The sequence below is a fragment of the Rhipicephalus sanguineus genome, chromosome 4, assembly GCF_013339695.2.
Source record: "Rhipicephalus sanguineus isolate Rsan-2018 chromosome 4, BIME_Rsan_1.4, whole genome shotgun sequence".
Taxonomy (NCBI): domain Eukaryota; kingdom Metazoa; phylum Arthropoda; class Arachnida; order Ixodida; family Ixodidae; genus Rhipicephalus; species Rhipicephalus sanguineus.
The window spans coordinates 128,090,923-128,109,398 of record NC_051179.1 but is presented as its reverse complement, the minus strand read 5'-3'; the positions used below and the strand labels follow the sequence as shown (position 1 = coordinate 128,109,398).

Below are 18,476 nucleotides of genomic sequence, written 5' to 3'. Positions count from 1 at the left end.
ACGCGTTTCGCCGCCTTTCTTGCAAACACCGGTCGCTTCTCTTCGCGCACCGCGAGGCGGTAAATGCAGGAGAACGATCCTCAGGTCACGTGGGCATAAAGTCACGTGATCAAAGCGATAGCTCATCTAGGTACATCTTCACCTAGGAGCAGAGAGTGTGTCTAGGGACGGTTTAGGTACAACCACCGAACATGCGGAACACGTAGTACAACCGTGTGGTGCCTGATGGGTGTGTGTGAGAGGCATGAACGGGGTGGGCGTGTGTCCACAGCTTCCGAGCTAGTAAAGTTGCGTTAATTCGTTACCACTTAAAACGTGGCAGGCCGTTTCAAGCACGTCTTCATTAGCACTGAAACCGACTCTTGGGAAAAGAAATACAGGCAAGTGAGGTGTGAAAACGCAATGTGAAGTGCTAAATGTTGAGAAAGCGCCTATGAACCAAATGTACTGGCAACAGCTACGTTGAGGCATTTTCATTGGTGTCATGTGTGCTGACTCTACGTAGTTTCCGTGAATGGTTTGAGAAGTGTTTTGCGTTTTTTTTTCCTTCATGTATTGCATGAAGCTGCACACATTTTAAGTGTCCCGTAGAAATGCTTGTACGCAAGAAGAGTAGCTTGGGCTTGTTCGTGTACATACATAACGCAAGCGGAATAGCTCACACCGAGGCAGGGCCGGTGTAAGCAAGTCGACACGAGAGCATGTGTTGTCTTGCTTGCTCCGTCGCTGTCTCAGTAGGTGCTATTCCGCTTGCTCGTGCTAGGTCTAAGTTATTGGCAGATGCGGACATGTGCGATATATGTATTTTGCAGACGTGAGTACTAGTAGCGCAGTGCAATAGAAAATGTCTAAGGTAGTGCATCTGATGATGCACAGACATAACAAGTGCTTCGTGACCAGTTTACTTTGAAGGACTTCATACGTTACGCCTTGCTCCCGACACAGTTTAACCGGTTGTTTACTCCGGTTGTTTACTCCTTTGTTTTTGCTGTTGCCAAGGCCTCTTCTCCATGGACATTTTTTATGTGCCTTTTTAAATTACTCGCATTTGAAAAAGCCTTGTCGCAGAAAGTGCAGATCTTGTCAAGTCTCGTGGAGGTGCTAGCGCGCGCCCCAGCGCTTTCGCTGCCGTCCATCGAGAGCGTCCGACAGGACAAAAGGATCGCTCTCCGCTAACTCGGGAGACGGGAACGCGAGGCTCACTTGTTGCGGGATCGGCAGGAACTGTAGGTAAACTGGGAAAACTTGGCATCGCCTCATAGGGAATAATCGAGCTCTTGATTTCTCTCGTGGTTGACGCTGCACCGTCCCTAGGATTCCCCAGAAAGCGATGTTATACGGAGCGGTGACGTCTGCATCGAACTAGCCAATGAGAGCGAGGATCACCCTCCTGGAGTTACCGCTTCGCCCCCGCACCTGCCTTTTGACTGCCCTGTCTCTGCACGTTCACGCGTCCTGCACGCGTTGTTCTCTGCTCGCCGTGCACGTGCGGCTTCACGTGTCGCTTGCTCTGAAGGATTTAGAAAGATCGCAGAGATGGAAAAAACGTTTTCACAGTGGGAATCTCACCAGAGGATTGCGGTTGATTGATCACCTTTGCGGGACCGAGCAGGTCGTCAAGGATATGCTGTTTGTGCGAGCGCTACGCGCGTGCCGATGCTGAACAGGCACATTTCTTTGACATTAATAGGGAGGTGACTGCACGAGAAAGTTACCGGTAAAACAAACCTTGCGGCAGTCGTGTCTACTCAGAGCTGTCAGCAAACATCCACCACGCTTTCGCGTGCGTTTTCTATTGATAACTTTTCAATTGCTTGGATGCCAAGTTTGTCGTGCGGCTTTAAATTTATTATGAGCTCAGTTTGAAGAGCATAAATTTACATCTCCCCTGTTGAGTCACTGGCTGCATTGCAATGCGCAGTGTTCAGTTTTATGGGAGTTTCGCTTTTGCCGAGGTTTGCATCGAATGATAAGAACGTCGGATCGCAAGTTTAATGTCACCTTGGATTTTTTTACAGCTTCCTTGACAGCATAATGATACGCGCAAAAAAAAAATAAACATTTCATGCCCACTTCGACCATGCATGTTTCTTGCAGAGGCGTGTTTCATTTCGAATAATATCGACGCCTGATCACGCACCGTGTTCGCTGATTCTAATGTCGCTTTGGTTGTTTCGACAGCTCGTATGGTCAGCATCATACTATATACAATACCCACTGGGATCGCGCATGTTTATGATTATGCCGAGATTTGTGCCCGACGATAAGCGCGTCCGATTTCGCGAAGCCATCGAAAATTTAATTGCCGCCTTGGTTCTTTTCAGCTCGTTTCCAAAGCGGCAGCTGTATATTGCCCGCGGCTCATCACGCGCATGCAAGGCCATATATTACGTGCCGAAAGCACGACATTATTATGAGGCACGCCGTGGTAGGGGACTTCGGATTAATTTCGGCCACCTGGGGTTCTTTAACGTGTACGTAAATCTAAGTTCGCCGGTGTTACTGCATTTCGCTGCCATCGAAATGCAGCTGCCGTATTCGTGAATCGAACCCATGACCACGATCTTAGCAGCGCAACACTTAAGCCTGCTAAGCAGTCACGGCGTGTCGCATGCAAGGCCAATATAAACGCTCAGTGCAAACATGCAGCTTAATTCTGTTTACAGTGAGCCGCGACGGAAAATGTACCGCAGTCAGCTGAATTATACACTTTGTACTCACAGTACGGTATTTAAACTGTGGTACGTGTATTAAGCCCGCATGCTCCGCTGCTGTCACATTACAATTAAATGGTTGACTCGGAAAGCGCCAGCGCGCAATCTCGAAACGCACAAATTCAGTTCGAAGCGGGCGTCGAAAACCGCCGCCATGTTTTACGTACACTACGTTAACCACGCAAACACGCTAACGCTAAATCAACTTCGGTTCACAAACGAATTGCCTTTCAAATGAGCACGATCATCGCGTTTCTCCCCGTAATAGTTCGTAATACTCTGTACCACAAAAATTGCTTCAAGGTGAGAAGACCGCGAAAGCATCGCGGCGAACTGTCATAATCCACTCTTGACGCCTCTGTTCCTCGCACTGCTTGCATTGGAAACGGTACGAAGAACTTGACGGGCAGTTTTCGGCAGTTCGTCATTTTAAAACTTTTGTGACAGTTCACAATGCAGCAGGACTGCGTACCTGCTTTGGAGTACGACGAAGGAGCGGCACCCATAGCGTGAAAAATGCGAGATAAAAGCACCGGGGAGCACGTTCTCCGCGCGCGCAATGGGAAAACCATGGGGAAAACCAAGCAAGAGCGACCCGTCCGAGCTACCGGAGCTTTCCCCTCTCTCCGCTGGGGCGGTGGACGGCGCTGCGCAAACTTGAGCGTTGGAGGCCTATTAATGTATAACTGAACCCGATGCCTCAACATAAATGAACTTTGTTAAAGAACAATGAATCATAACATAGGCTTGCTTTATCGCTCTTTATGCCTAATCGTTACATGGCTGAGTAGCACAATCTCTCTATGTTGCTCCTTACGTTGGTGTGTATGTCCATATGCGTCAGTGCAATTTTATATCCTACGTTGCCTGTGTAAGAGAATGTTCTCAAAGTGGTAGCCTTGAATTATTCTTTTGCTTTGCAGTGATAAGGGTGCTTAGACAATTGCAAGACTCCTCTGATATTGGTGTTTTGATTCACGAAAGCGCTTGTATTCTAGAGTGTAAGGGCGTCAGTGATAGACGCTATAAAAACATCCTTATGGGGTGTAAAGTGGTGTACTCTGTAAGCTTTCTTATTTCCTATTCTGAGCATGAGCCAAATGAACTCAAAATTTATTCCTTTTTACATTTACTTGATATGTGAACACTTGAGATCTAAAAATATATGCAAAGGGGACACTTCACAAAGTGCAAAGAACAAATGTCATTTTTCAATATTTCACCTGCTCACCTTCCTCCATTGCATTCACTTCTAATAATCCAGCTATGATGAAGTGTTCACAGGGTCTGCTTCCAAAGTGGGAAGCACAAGGTATGATTCTCAGTGCATGTGGACACTCACTAGTTTTTTCTGAAGGAGAATTATGCCGTCTTGGCGCTCATTAGTGTCAATACTCAAGTAGCAGTGATTTAGAATAATACATATGTATTTCTGCAACCCATAAGGAAGCATGGCTCAACGTCGTTGGCGAAAGGGGAAACAAAAGTGAAATAAAGTTAGGGGAAAGAAGCCACTTCCACGAGAAATGAGTACCCACAACACTGTACGCCACGCTGGGGTACCTTCTCTGCCCATTAGCAAAACTAGTGGGTGCACAGCTGCACTGGCAATAAAACCAAAAACCTACAAAAAGCTGGCCTCTGGTTCCCACTCTCTTCAACTTCTTCTCTTCCCTACCATGCCTGCGTGCCATTCTCGCTAGTAAGTTGCCAAACCAAGCATCTTTCCTCACCTTAAACCAAGCTCACTGGCTCCCTTAATCAACTATCACCGCCGCCCTTCTAGAGTGCCCCTTTTTTAAGGGTAGACTTTAGGCCCCAAAATCATTTCTGGCTTCGCCTTTCTATGACAACGGGACATGTGGACTGTGAGGTTGTATTGTCGTGAAAAAGGTGCATAGCAGTGGACAGAGGAGTCCGGTGTGAGTACGGATGTGCATGACAAGGTCACATCTTTGTGAAAAGGATGCACTGCAGTGCAACGTTACTAGAACAAACTCAGTTTAATAGCTCCGCCGGAGAGGCGGTCCGCGTGGCGGTCGTGAGAAGTAGTGGCGCTGCAGTCACATCTAGCTCCCGCGGCTCGCGCTTGCAGTGATGCTACTGGCTTAGGCCACTTTGGAGCAGCTTTTAGAGCAGGCAAAATTGCGTTTTGGAGCAGCAAAACTAGCTCTTGGAGCAGGTGCTCTGCCTTCAACAATTCATTCTGAGCCGAAGATTCTTAAAAAAGTAACATCGACCACAGCAGCTTCGACATCCGAGCCAACAGCACTCAAGCCGCGGGCAAATGAGTTGTGCACTTTGTGCAAGCAGCACTCTCCTACATTTATGATGTCAGGGTATGCTTCCTGCATATTTTTTCTGAAGCTTTTCACTGCATTAGGGCCATCCATAAAAAAGCAAATGACATTTTTCTGCGGCAGGTCCATCATTGCTCTCCGCACTTCACTAGCCAAAATTTCCGAAGTCGCAGAGCCCAGCCGGAAAGACTGTAGGTGTTCCACAACTCGCTGCATTTTGTTGGAGAAATGCCTAACTACAACATCAAGTTGTTGGCACCTCTGTTCAGGAAGAGGGGTCTCGTCAATGCCAACAGAAAAAACCACATCCGGCTTGTTCAGCTCGTCAAGCACAAGTTTCTTGAAATACGGCCTGAGGCCATCACTAACTATGTAAGATGCCTTGAACCTCTTACAACTAAACTGCTTCACTGTTTCAGAATCTCCAAATAACTTGGGAAACAAGGCAGTTGCTGTGTCGGCCCACGAGTATGGGATGCCCTTGAGAGTCATGCCAAGCACAAACAGAGTTTCTGCGTTTGTCACGCGGTCACACTGCAAAACGTTCCATGGACTGCCGAATTCCAAAGTCGGTTGGATCGTTTTCGGCCGCTGCAGCCCACCTGAAGCGTCTCAGTGACGAGTGGTAGCATCAATGTGCCGTTTCATGGCTACATGTCGCTTGATTGCTGCTACGCCATGTTGCCTACAGTTGATGCTTTGATTACAAAAAAAAAAACACAAAACGCAGTTCCTTCGTCCGCTTGACAACACCATATTGATACAGTATAACCTCGTTACAACAGACGTTCATAGTGAAGAGGATTTTGGTATGTTGTAAAGGGAGTATGTAAAATGCAAGTACTGTTACAACAAACTTTCATGTAAACACTGAATGGGTCTGTTATAACCGGAGAGAATTACGAGTCACAAACATGGTCTTATTTTTAACGGGGGACCAAAAAAAATGCGATTTTTAGAAAATCGCATTTTCAGTTTCTGTAGCCCATTTCAATCTGATTCCAAAACATCTTCAATGAAAACTACGTAGAAGTGCTATAAAAATTTGTTTTGTGTCTGCCGACTTGGCGAAAATTGCGGAAATATAAAAAAAAGCGTTTTTCAAAATTATAGCTCGGCAACGGCGTAACTGGGCGCCACCATTTTGGGCTCGTCGTAAGGAGCATTTCTCCGCGTTCAAGTTCTCCGTTTCAGCTGGCTCCTCCATTCAGTAACAAGCGTATGAAAAACACGCTTTGGCTGCTTCTGCGGTATTACCGCAGAAGCAGCCACGGCTGTCGAAAATTGTGCTACTTAGTGACGCGTTCGCACTCGTTCTGTGTTTACGGGTCGACGATAATTTGGAACGCTTTAGTTTGGCAGCTGCAAGCGGAAGCTCAATCATCAGATTACGATAGCGCGCCGCACTCGTCGCAAACATCACAGACGTGCGACTAATAGCGTTGACTCGTTGGACCCGCTGTTCGAGGTTCTTCTTATCAGCACTTCGAAGCTTATGACGAAGACCACCGCAGGACAACTCCTTGTACTCGCAATCGAGCATGACGTACTTTGAAACATCGGGCACTGCGGCCACGCACATCGCAACCGAGCTTTCTACTAGATGTCGTGGTTAGGCCTAACTCCGTTCACGGTGCCGATGTACGAGCCAAGTCCGAACTTCGCGGGCAAGAACATCGCGCTAGCGGACATGCGAAAGCGAAGGTGCCGTAATGTCCTTCGTCTCAAGCAACGAATCGCATTGCCCGCTGGCTCCTCAGAACCGCGGATGGGCATTTTGCTTATCGGCAGCGGACCCCCCGGCCAAGCTCGCCGCGCAGCGACCGCGCGGAGAAGCGGTGGCAACGGCTCGCAATTTCGCGTGTCAGCGTCCCAAACTCAACACCAAGCACGCTGCGCGCCGTTTTTTTGTCGCTACAGCTAGGCATGGCTTAGGGAGCCTGCATGAAACGGCCGGTCATGTAGGCTCCCTAGCATAGCTGATCATTGACAGACCGGGGATCGGCGGCCTTCGTTCTTAAATCGGTACGTCGATATCCGCGGTGCGCTGCTCCCGTCCCGAAAGTATGCTAAGCGATGTTTGAAGTCGGAAGTTAATGACCGTGGTAGAAAAGTCCGCTCTAAAGGAGTCCTGACCACCTTGCTCGCCTGAAATTTTAGTCAATTATATCCGAATGTCCGTTGTACCAGAATCCGTTGTAAACGAAGATCAATCAATGGAACTAATACGGAGGTCGGCATAACGCCGCAAATTGGTATGTAATATCCGAATGTCTGTTGTAAACAGATCCGTTGTAACGAGGTTATACTGTATTGTCTCCATTTTCATCACTCTCATGGAGAACGTCCACGTACAACGCGATGTCGCTCTCAATGGGGGAACCTCATGTAGTTAGTTTCATTTCTGAAAGTCAGAGTACACCCCTTTGGCGCAGGCTTGGCGCAGAATCGCCAAATTTTGAGGAAATGTAGCAGGTTGTAGCAGCCAGGGCACTTTGGCGCAGTCTGGCGCAATTGGCGCAGCGGTAGCATCACTGCGCTTGTTGTGATCGGCGCCGCCGATGTACGAACGCACGTGGGTGCGTGGGTTACAGCGACGTCTGCGCTTTGTTGGCTCGTCATTTTTGCGACTGTTCTTGACCAGGTTAAGCGTCTTGTACGAAACACGTGCATGATGTACGAAGCGTAACGAGGGCGAACACATTCACAGTGCGGTATGCCGACTTGCTGTGCGTCGGGCTGCAAGAGCGGCTACCGCAACGATGACTCCGCTTCACTACACTTCTTCGGACCTCCAAAAGACCCTGCGCCATTCAAGCTTTTCATCGCAAAGATAGAAAGCTTACTGCTAAATGCAAGGTCTGTGGCGTTCATTTTGAGAGTGACAACATTGCAAAGCACTATCGTCGTGTCGTTGCGGGACAAGAAGTTTTGATCTCACGTGGAAAGTGGGAACTCGCGCCCGATGCCGTGCCGCGCTTGTTCCCAGCACTTCCGCCCCACATTTCAAAACTAAAATGTTCGGGACCACCGCATAAATCCCCCCGAAAACGCACGGCCTCCCGCGAAAGCCCAGTGTCCAGTTTGGAGGAGCCGCCAGAAATAGAACAGCAGAACGAAAAGCAGGCGATTACCTATATACGCTATCAAGACTGAGAGTTGCATCACACTGACATTCGATCAGTTGTCAGCTGTCGCTATGCCTTCAAAGCAGTGGATTTTCGAGAGATTTTACGACGAGGTATCGAACAAGATGTGCGGAAGATTTTACACTCGCCGGCTCAGGAACGGACTGCTCAGCGCAAAAATTTGACACGGTACACATAGAAAAGATCAAGACCCAGCGCTGGTCCTCGTCTTTTCTATGTCCGTGTCAAATTTTTTGCGCTGAGCAGTTTATTAATGGCATACCAACTAGCCCAATCCCACACTTTGCTTCGGGAACGGAGACTTACATGTGCAAAAGATTAATGTAGTTGACGAGCAGTTTAACTGCGTTGTGAACGGCTACAGCACGCACCGCAAACGGCTGTCGTACAATATAAGTGCTGCGGACATGGAACATCTGCTGGGTAAAGTTGAAAAACTGAAGTTGTGCGAAGGAGTCAATACTGACTACTCTTCTAGCGACAGAGTACGCGCGAATAACTGCTCGGTGCTCACATCACGGCCGATCTGTTCGAAATGTTTAAGGCACCGTAGAAGGATGCGACATAGAAGGATGCGACGTAGAAAGATGCGACGCCGAAAATACAACTATCCGCTGAAAAATTGCTCAGAGGCGACATCTATTCGATGCAATCGCACACTGAGGTTTCATTTACACAGTTCTCGTAAAATTTTTCAATTTTGGGTCAGTATATCTTTAACCGTCGCGAAAACGTGTCTTGTAAACATTGCGAAGCATTGTGGTGTTTTTCGAGAAAGTGTTTTTCAATAAATTGTAGACAACATGAGTACTGTTCTGCTAGAACGTTTTTGTATCTCGAGTAAGTACGCTTCCTTGTACACTATAAAGGCTTTTACAAACGTGTTGGGTTGTTCTTGGTCTAGATAAAACGGCAGCGGCTAAAATTGTGGTGGTAGTTATAAAATTTACGCTGAAAACCCTCATTCGCTTAGACACTCCTATGCTTGGAAGTTAAGCGCAATGTAGACAGCTGAAATATAGACCGAACATCGATTCTTAGCCAATCAATGAACAACGCACGCAGGCCAATTCACACAGACAACCTTATGCATATCCACCTAAGTAGTCCGCAAATGAGATGCGCGAACGTCGAATGAATGAATGATAAATGCTTCAGTTTGCCACTAGTACAATAAGAAAGTTGCCGCGCTGTTGCCGCGAGCAACTGCGCGGTGGACCGCAGCGTTATGCCGTGGCAGCAGACGACGCGCCGATAGTGGCGCAAGACGGGACTGCAGCGCCGCTAGTTCTCGCGACCGCCGTTCGGACCACCCTCCTCCGCTGGCGGAGATACGGAGCTTTGAAACTGAGTTTGTTCTAGTAACGTTGCTGCAGTGAACACAAGAAAAAGGACACTCTGCTGTGTGAGTACTCATGTGCTGAACAAGGTAGCATTCCATCAGAAACGATTCATTTCAGTGGACACAGGAAAAGGGAGCTGTTTGGTGTGAGAGCGGATATGTCTCACGAGGTTGAATTTCTGCACAAAGGATGCACCACAGTGGGCACAGGAGAAGGGACGCTCTCCTGTGTGGATGCGCACGTGGTTAACAAGGTGGGCTTTTATCCCGAACGATGCACTGCAGTGGACACAGAAAAAGGGACGCTCTCCTGTGTGCATACGGATGTGTCTCACGAGGTGGCATTTCTGCAAAAAGGATGCATCGCAATGGACACAGGAAAATGGACGCTCTCCTGTGTGAGAGCGCATGTGCTCAGTGAGTTTGTCTTTACGCGAAAAGGATGCATCGCAGTCGGCACAGGAAAAGGGACGCTCTCCTGTGTGACTACGCATGTGGCCTTTGAGAGAGTCTTTCCGCGAAAAAGATGCATTGCAGAGGACACAGGAAAACGGGCGCTCTCCTGTGTGTGTGCGCATGTGCTCATTGAGGGTGCGTTTCCGTGAAAAGGATGCATTGCAGTGGATACACGAAAAGGGTCGCTCTCCTGTGTGAGTGCGCATGTGATCATTGAGTTTGTCTTTCCGTGGAAAGGATGCATTGCAGAGGACACAGGAAAAGGGACGCTCTCCTGTGTGAGTGCGCATGTGGTCATTGAGAAAGGCTTTCCGCGAAAAGGATGCATTGCACTGGACACAGGAAAAGGGACGCTCTCCTGTGTGAGTGCGCATGTGCTCATTGAGGGTGCCTTTCCGTGAAAAGGATCCATTGCAGTGGACACAGGAAAAGGGACGCTCTCCAGTGTGAATGCGCATATGCTCAACAAGGTGGGTTTCCATCACAAACGATGCATTGCAGTGGACACAGGAAAAGGGACGCTCCTTTGTGTGAGTGCGCATGTGGTCATTGAGGGAGACTTTCCGCGAAAAAGATGCATTGCAGTGCTCACAGGAGAAGGGACGCTCTCCAGTGTGAATGCGCATGTGGTCATTGAGGGTGCATTTCCGTGAAAAGGATGCATTGCAGTGGACACAGGAAAAAGGGCGCTCTCCTGTGTGGGTGCGCACATGAGCCAAGAGCTTGGAATTGTGAACAAAAGCAGCTGGACACAAGCGGCACTGGAAGGTGGGCTTGTCCATACGTTTCCGAAGGTCTCTGTTCATTGTCGACTTCTTCAGTGTCACACAGATGCCCTCTTGGCAGGAATGCCGTTGACCTTGTACAGACGCCAGTGAGGAAGACTGCTCCAGTGACTCAACAAACAAGGAACCTGCAAAGCCATCGAAAGCACACTAAGGCAATGCAGATTATGTGCCATGAAGAACTGGATTGCAACAAGAGACAATACACTATGGTCGGTCCAAATGTAAGTGAAGTAGATGATCACCTGGTCTGAACCAAACCAAAGCTACTCTTATTGCAACAGCGCACTGACCCAGCACATTTCACGGAAATTGACATCTTGCTGCACATGAAAGCTATGGTTAATACATGTGAACAGCAGGTGCCAAAAACAGAATTTGATTTACATGCCATTCCGGTGCTATATCTTGTGGAGATAGGTTTGCACTAGGCTTACCTACGAGCGCGACCGTGCAGGGACGCGACGTTCTCCACTGCCGCTGCGTGCGACGACGCTGCGGCCGGGTTCGTCGTTTTCTCCGACACGGCGCAGAAACCACGCAAGCAGCGCGTCAACCTCTCATGCTAGCCTGGGAGCATCTGACGCGGGCAAGCCCGCGCCAGACAGAAGCGAGCTCAAGGGGGAAGGGGGTTGTCACTGGCGGCCAATGAGGAGAGGCGTTGCGCAGTGACGTAAGCTAGCTTGGTGGCGTGAGCATGTGAGCATGTCGAGGCATGTCCGGACGCGTGCCCGCGCGCCGGGAGGCTGACGCATGGCTTGCACCAGACAAAGAGGCCTGGCGCTGCCGCCGCGGTCGCCATACCGCCGATTAACGGCGGTTCCCGGCGCTCGAGCCGCGCGGGGCCAACACGCGCGCTAGCTGGGCAACGAGGCTCCAAAGGGAAGGGCGCGCTCGATTCCCACAATCTAGAGTGAAAGATCTTGTACGTGCAATAATAAACACTAAGCCATAGAAATACGAATAAAACACTGCAGAGCAAAAGACCCACTTCATGTTCCAACACATGAACCATAAAATAAAATATAAGTAAAAGAAGTTAGAATGATATGAAGAAAACAAATAAAAATAAACATTTGTAAGAATTACAGTGGCATCACATTTTTGGTGGTGAGAGATTCAGGTACAGTAATATGCACAACAAAATTAACTCTTGATATTTCTGTCACAGTTTACACATTTCCCACTAATGTCTCTATACTGCGTCAACGAAAGCATAATGATACCAGGAAATACAGTCACTGATTCACCAGATAGTGGTTAAGTTTACAGATCATTATTTACATCTTCCAGTGTAAAATCCATGTACCACAACCCAACATTGCGGTAACTTATCTAGAAAACTCTTTTTCTCAGAACAGACACATAAAAACGAGAATATGCATTAATAAACAGCTATTGTGAACCTGTCCATTGACAGCAAGCACAATTTCTTCACTTTGATGATTGAAATTTAGAGATTGCAATGAAATCCATGATTTGATTCCCAATTTCAACCGACTAAGATGGCAGAAGGTTTGTAATAGTCTATTTTATATATTTCACCAATCTGAAGTAGCAGTCCAGACATGGCCAATCCACCATCACAATCCCAAGCTAAAAATGGATTAGGCCACAACATAAGTGTAAAATGGTAAATGATCTTAAAGAACAGGCCATTGCAATGCCCTTCTGGTAATATCCAAAGCATGCCATTTTTAGGTTACTAATTAGGACGAATAGAACCATCTACAACAGCACAAAGACGATTCGTAACCGAGCAGAAGCGACAGAGTACACCCAAACATACTTTTACCTTTGGTATCAGTCAGGCTTGGACGCTGGAAAGCCCTTGATCAACTACATTTGTGAGTAACATTGACCGACTACTTCTTAGCAACTAATTTGACAAAACTAGTTACCTCTTTCCTAAAGACAAGCTCTACGTATACATAGGGCAATACCAACAGGCGCACTTTAATTTAGCAGGAAATATAGAACTGAACAGCTGCGGTAGTACGATCCAGCAGCATATGCGATACGAATGTCCAGCGAACCAAACCAATGCACTCAGTACCTTTTTACTCATTTTAGCATACTATATGTGGGTAGACTACGGTAGAATCTCGATGATGCTAATCTTGTGGAGTTACGAAATTCGTATCACTGAAAAATATGTCAAACTAGCATAGCTCGGCACACTCACTCATGAGTGCACTCACTCACACTCATTTGAACGTTGTGAGTGTGGGTATGAGTGAGTGCTCATAAGTGTGAGTGGACGTGAGTGTGAACGTGAGTGAGCACTCATGAGTGTGAGTAGGCGTGAGTGTGAACGTGAGTGAGTACTCATGAGTGTGAGTAGATGTGAATGTGAACATGAGTGAGCACTCATGAGGGTGAGTAGGCGTGAGTATGAACGCGAGTGAGTACTCATGAGTGTGAGTAGTTGTGAGTATGAACGTGAGTGAGTGCTCATGAGTGTGAGTGGACGTGAGTGTGAACGTGAGTGAGCACTCATGAGTGTGAGTAGTCGTGAGTATGAACGTGAGTGAGTGCTCATGAGTGTGAGTGGGCGTGAGTGTGAACGTGAGTGAGCATTCATGAGGGTGAGTTGGCGTGAGCGTGAACGTGAGTGAGTACTCATGAGTGTGAGTAGATGTGTGTATGAACGTGTGTGAGTACTCATGAGTGTGAGTAGGTATGAGTATGAACGTGAGTGAGTGCTTATGAGTGTGAGTGGACGTGAGTGAGTACTCATGAGTGCGAGTTGGAATGAGTATGAACGTAAGTGCTCATGAGTGTGAGTGGACGTGAGTGTTAACGTCAGTGAGCGCTCATGAGGGTGAGTAGGCGTGAGTATGTACGTGAGTGAGTGCTCATGAGTGTGAGTAGTCGTGAGTATGAACGTGAGTGAGCACTCATGAGTGTGAGTAGGTATAAATATGAACGTGAGTGAGTGCTCATGAGTGTGAGTAGGCGTATGAAAGTGAGTACTCGTGAGTGTGAGTGGACGTGAACGTGAGTAAGCACTCATGAGTGTGAGTAGGCGTGAGTGTGAACGTGAGTGAGTACTCATGAGTGTGAGTAGACGTGAGTATGAACGGGAGTGAGTACCAATGAGTGCGAGTAGTGTGAGTAGGCGTGAGTATGAGCGTGAGTGAGTACTCTTGAGTGTGAGTAGAAGGGAGCTGTATGTGAGTAAGTATAGACGAGAGTGAGTGGACCTGAGAATGAACGTGAGTATCGACTGTATGTTGCCATGAGTATAACGTGAGTGATTACCGATGACTGTGAGTAGACGTGAGTGTGAACGTGGGTGAGCTCTCATGAAAGTGAATAGACGTGAGTATGAATGTGAGTATCGACGAAGGTAAGAGGACGCGACTATGAACGTGAGTGACTACCGATGAGTGTGAGTTGGCGTGAGTATAACAGTGACTGAGTGCTCGTGAGCGTGAGTAGACCTATGAACGTGAGTGAGTACTGTTACAAAGCAAATGCGAGGGTCCTGGGCCAGCTGTCTCCAAACGAGTTTTCCTGCTTCTTGGACTCCCCCCCCCCCCCAGTTCGGAGAACGGATTAGACACCTACACCTGCTGTCTTTCCCTGAACTGAGCGCTTCGGTGGGGAGCTGGCTGCTACACGCGGGACCCCTCCGTGGGTCGCGTATTTGCATCGAGTGTGCTTTTGGCTAAGGCTGGTGCCTTTGTTCGTAAAAGGATTACCAGTTCCCCGAGGTGGCATTGTCTCCCCCCCCCCCTTCCGAACTGGTCGGACGTGAAGAGTGAGAGGGCAATGGTCTCTGGAGTGCCATCCTGGGGGCGGTGACCTATGTGCCGAAGAGACGGACCCTCCAAAGGCATGCACGTTTGTGATTGGACATTTGCCGCATAAGGAGCTATTGTTGTGCAGCTCCAAAGGCATGCACGTTTGTGATTGGACATTTGCCGCATAAGGAGTTTCCCTGTCTTTGTATTGAAGCGTATTTAAGGAGCAGCAGAGCGTCTGCTCGGGACGGATCGATCGGACTAGATGTCGTTCTGACGATCCTGTCCTCTGTGATGTTGTAAATAAACCTCTGTTAAGTTTCCTCAACGTCGGTCTCTCTGCCTCGGCTTCCTGCTGTTCCGGACGTCCCTGGGCCTGCGGTACGACTGTCGCCGCTCAGCCCCACGCTACCCCCTGGGTCCACATCGGACAACGTCCCCGCTCGTAACGACTGGTTGCAGCGGTGGGATGGATCCGAATACTCGGTCGTAACAGTACCAGTGAGTGCGAGTAGGCGATAGTGAACGTGAGTGAGTACTGCTTTGTGTGAGTAGGCATAGTATGAACGTGAGTGGGTACTCATGAGTGTTAGTAGAAGTGAGTACGAACGTGAGTGAGTGCTGATGAGTGTGAGTATACATGAGTATGAACATGAGTGAGTGCCGGTGAATGTGTGTATCGACGGCTGTGAGTGGAAATGAGAATGAACGTGAGCCCCGATGAGTGTGAATATAAAAGAGTATGCAAGTGAGTGAGCACTAATGAGGGTGAGTGGAGTGAGTATGAAAGTGAGTGTGTACCTAAATGTGCGAGTAGAGTGAGTATGAAAGTGAGAGCCGATGAATTAGAGTAGACGATAGTATGAAGATGAGTGATTACCGATATGTGTGAGTATACGCGAGTGTGAACATGAGTTCTGGGAGAGTGATAATTGAGTGTGAACACGACCTGTGAGCGTGAGTAGATATGGATATAAGCGCGAATGTATGGCTGTGAGTATGACTGTAATTGAGTATGACTGTATCAAAATGAGTTAGCGCCATTAGTGGGAGTAGACCTTATTATGGACGTATCGGTTAGTGTGGGTAGGTAAATAAAACTGAGTAATTGAGGAACCATGGTGTGTGCTTTTGAGTGGTAGTCGGCATGACTTTGAATGTAAGTACTCAGGAGTGAGAGTTGAGGTTAGTATGAAGGTAAGTTAAAAGCACCAAGGAATGTGTGTCAGGGGTCGGCAAAGTTTATGGCACAGACTCACTCGTTCACTCAAAAGATATGCTGCTTCTTATGGGCTCACTTGGTCTCAAACTCGCTAAAACACTATTCAGCCAAGCTCACTCACATTCAGGCTAAAGAGAGGTTTCCTCAGCCGGATTCACGTGGACTTAGAAGCATCAGATTTTTCTCCAAGTGAACGCACGCGGACTCCACCCTAACAATATTGAGAACTGCCAGGCTCGCTGGGACTCAACGTCACCAGTTCGTCCCAAACGGTCTCACTCAACGACTACAAAACAGATCAACGACCATAGCTCGGCACACTCACTCATGAGTGCACTCACTCACACTCACTCACACTCATTGAACGTTGTGAGTGTGAGTATGAGTGAGTACTCATGAGTGTGAGTGGACGTGAGTGTGAACGTGAGTGAGCACTCATGAGTGGTGAGTATGAACGTGAGTGAGTGCCTATGAGTGCGAGTAGGCGTGAGTATGAACGTGAATGGGTGTGTCTATGAGTGTGAGTAGGCGTGAGTATGAACGTGAGTGAGTGCCTATGAGTGTGAGTAGGCGTGAGTATGAACGTGAGTGAGTGCCTATGAGTCTGAGTGGGTGTGAGTATGAACGTGAGAGCCTATGAGTGTGAGTAGGCGTGAGTATGAACGTGAGTGAGTGTCTATGAGTGTGAGTCGGCGTGAGTATGAACGTGAGTGAATGCTTATAAGTGTGAGTGGGCGTGAGTATGAACGTGAGTGAGTGCCTATGAGTGTGAGTGGGCGGGAGTATGAACGTGAGTGAGTGCCTATGAGTGTGAGTAGGCGTGAGTATGAACGTGAGTGAGTGTCTATGAGTGTGAGTCGGCGTGAGTTAGGACGTGAGTGAATGCTTATGAGTGTGAGTGGGCGTGAGTATGAACGTGAGTGAGAGCCTATGAGTGTGAGTCGGCGTGAGTATGGACGTGAGTGAATGCTTATGAGTGTGAGTGGGCGTGAGTATGAACGTGAGTGAGAGCCTATGAGTGTGGAGTAAGCGTGAGTATGAACGTGAGTGAGTGTCTATGAGTCTGAGTAGGCGCGAGTATGAACGTGAGTGAGAGCCTATGAGTGTGAGCAGGCGTGAGTATGAACGTGAGTGAGTGTTTATGAGTGGAGTAGGCGTGGAGTATGAACGTGAGTGAATGCTTATGAGTGAGTGGGCGTGAGTATGAACGTGAGTGAGTGCCTATGAGTGTGAGTAGGCGTGAGTATGAACGTGAGTGAGTGCCTATGAGTGTGAGTAGGCGTGAGTATGAACGTGAGTGAGTGCGAAGGCTGAAATATTGGGGTGAGTGAGTGTGAGTGAGTATTCCATTACAGTGCCGACCTATGCAAACTAGTATACCCAGTTGCCTAGGCACTGCCTAGTATGCCTGACACGTGACAAAAAAAAAAAAAACCTTGTGCACGTTTTTGTTTATTGTTCCTTAGGGCTGCAGGAATATGACAGAAAAAATACAGTTGCAACTCGGCATGTATAATGGACTACTTATCTCTTTATGACATGTTCATTAGAACACCAGATATATCAACCTAAGTATAAGGACAGATATTTACGATTTCAATAAACAGCACATAAGTGTGTTGAAATATCTGCTATTTCATTGAATCACGTATTTAAGATTGTTGCCTAATTAAGTTAATTGAAGCTACCGCAGGCGTCTGGTGAAACGGGTGAACTAGTGTGCATGCGGTTTTTTGCTGACAGACACACCTTTCAAATTGTTCGCTGCATTGGAGAGTGTGGCAACCGGTATGCCGGCGGACAATCGGGGTAGTAAGAATGTCAGGCCCTCTCCATCATCGTCCAAGCAATCACTATAAGTCAGAAGTGCGGTGTTGCTGCTGGTATGGGATGCCACAGTAAAAAAAAGTAGCTATCCTAACATTCTTAAGAAATAATCAGATGTTTTCGCCACAGAGAAAAGTGTGTTTAGTAAAGCACTGCTTGCTCTCAAACAATTTTTGAATTTAAATAGCTGATTACTTTTTCAAAGCTATCACACTCAAACTGCAGCACGACTACTGACTCCATGTAAGTTGTGCGGGTGCTCTCTTTCATAAAACAAACTCACAAGGACTTCTGTTTTAAACCAATGCATAGTGGTGACTGCTGCATGAGGTGTTGCTGGTCCTCCAACACAAGCAAGATGGTGCAAAACAGAAATGTGCCAACCAGGAACAAAGCTGTCACAGTACTGGTGCACGTGGCATTAATATTCTGGGTGTTTCACGACAATGTGCTGTTTGTACCCCACTGGCACGTTTATGGCTTTGCAGTGTGAGGTGTGCAGCTTTGACACGGCTCAAATGGCCTGATTACACATGCGCTGCTCATATCATGCTGTGGGTGTGCGAGGTTTCTTCAGTAAACATTTAGTTTTCAAGTCGAGCGTTGTGCGGTCTGGTTGCTCTTTGCTGTCTTTATTCTTTTCGCTGGTTTCTTCTCGAATAAATTCACAAGACTTCTCTTTAACCAATCATAATGGTGACTTCTGCATGAGGTGCTGCTAGTTTTCCTCGATATAACGCATGCAAGACGGTGCAAAACAGAAAAAAAATGTGCCAGCCTTGAACAAGGGTGTCAAAGTACTGGCTGTTGCTTCACTTCCACGAAGGCTACGCCCAGGGGTATAAATGCGCCGAGTTATCTACTTTGCAAACCTTTGGGAGCCATAGTAGAAGCTACAAAAATGCTAGTGAAATTGTGTAATGTACAGATTA

At 47.7% G+C, this 18,476-nt stretch overlaps 2 protein-coding genes across 14 annotated transcripts in view; both read right to left on the bottom strand.

The window, feature by feature from the left end:
• The window catches only part of LOC119390669 (gastrula zinc finger protein XlCGF57.1-like), a 691,222-nt gene that overhangs the window by 408,829 nt on the left and 263,917 nt on the right, over positions 1–18,476 (bottom strand). For 2 of the 10 annotated variants that reach the window (XM_049415089.1, XM_049415087.1), the window contains exon 4: positions 8,389–10,874. The exons of the other annotated variants lie outside the window; for them this stretch is intronic. In XM_049415089.1, the coding sequence (XP_049271046.1) occupies positions 9,604–10,874 (1,271 nt within the window). In that variant the 3' untranslated portion in view covers positions 8,389–9,603. Of the gene's footprint in view, positions 1–8,388; positions 10,875–18,476 lie in introns of those variants that run through there. 10 annotated transcript variants of the gene reach the window in all.
• Positions 1–18,476, bottom strand: part of LOC119390677 (gastrula zinc finger protein XlCGF57.1) — a 963,551-nt gene that overhangs the window by 827,408 nt on the left and 117,667 nt on the right. The window lies entirely within an intron of this gene.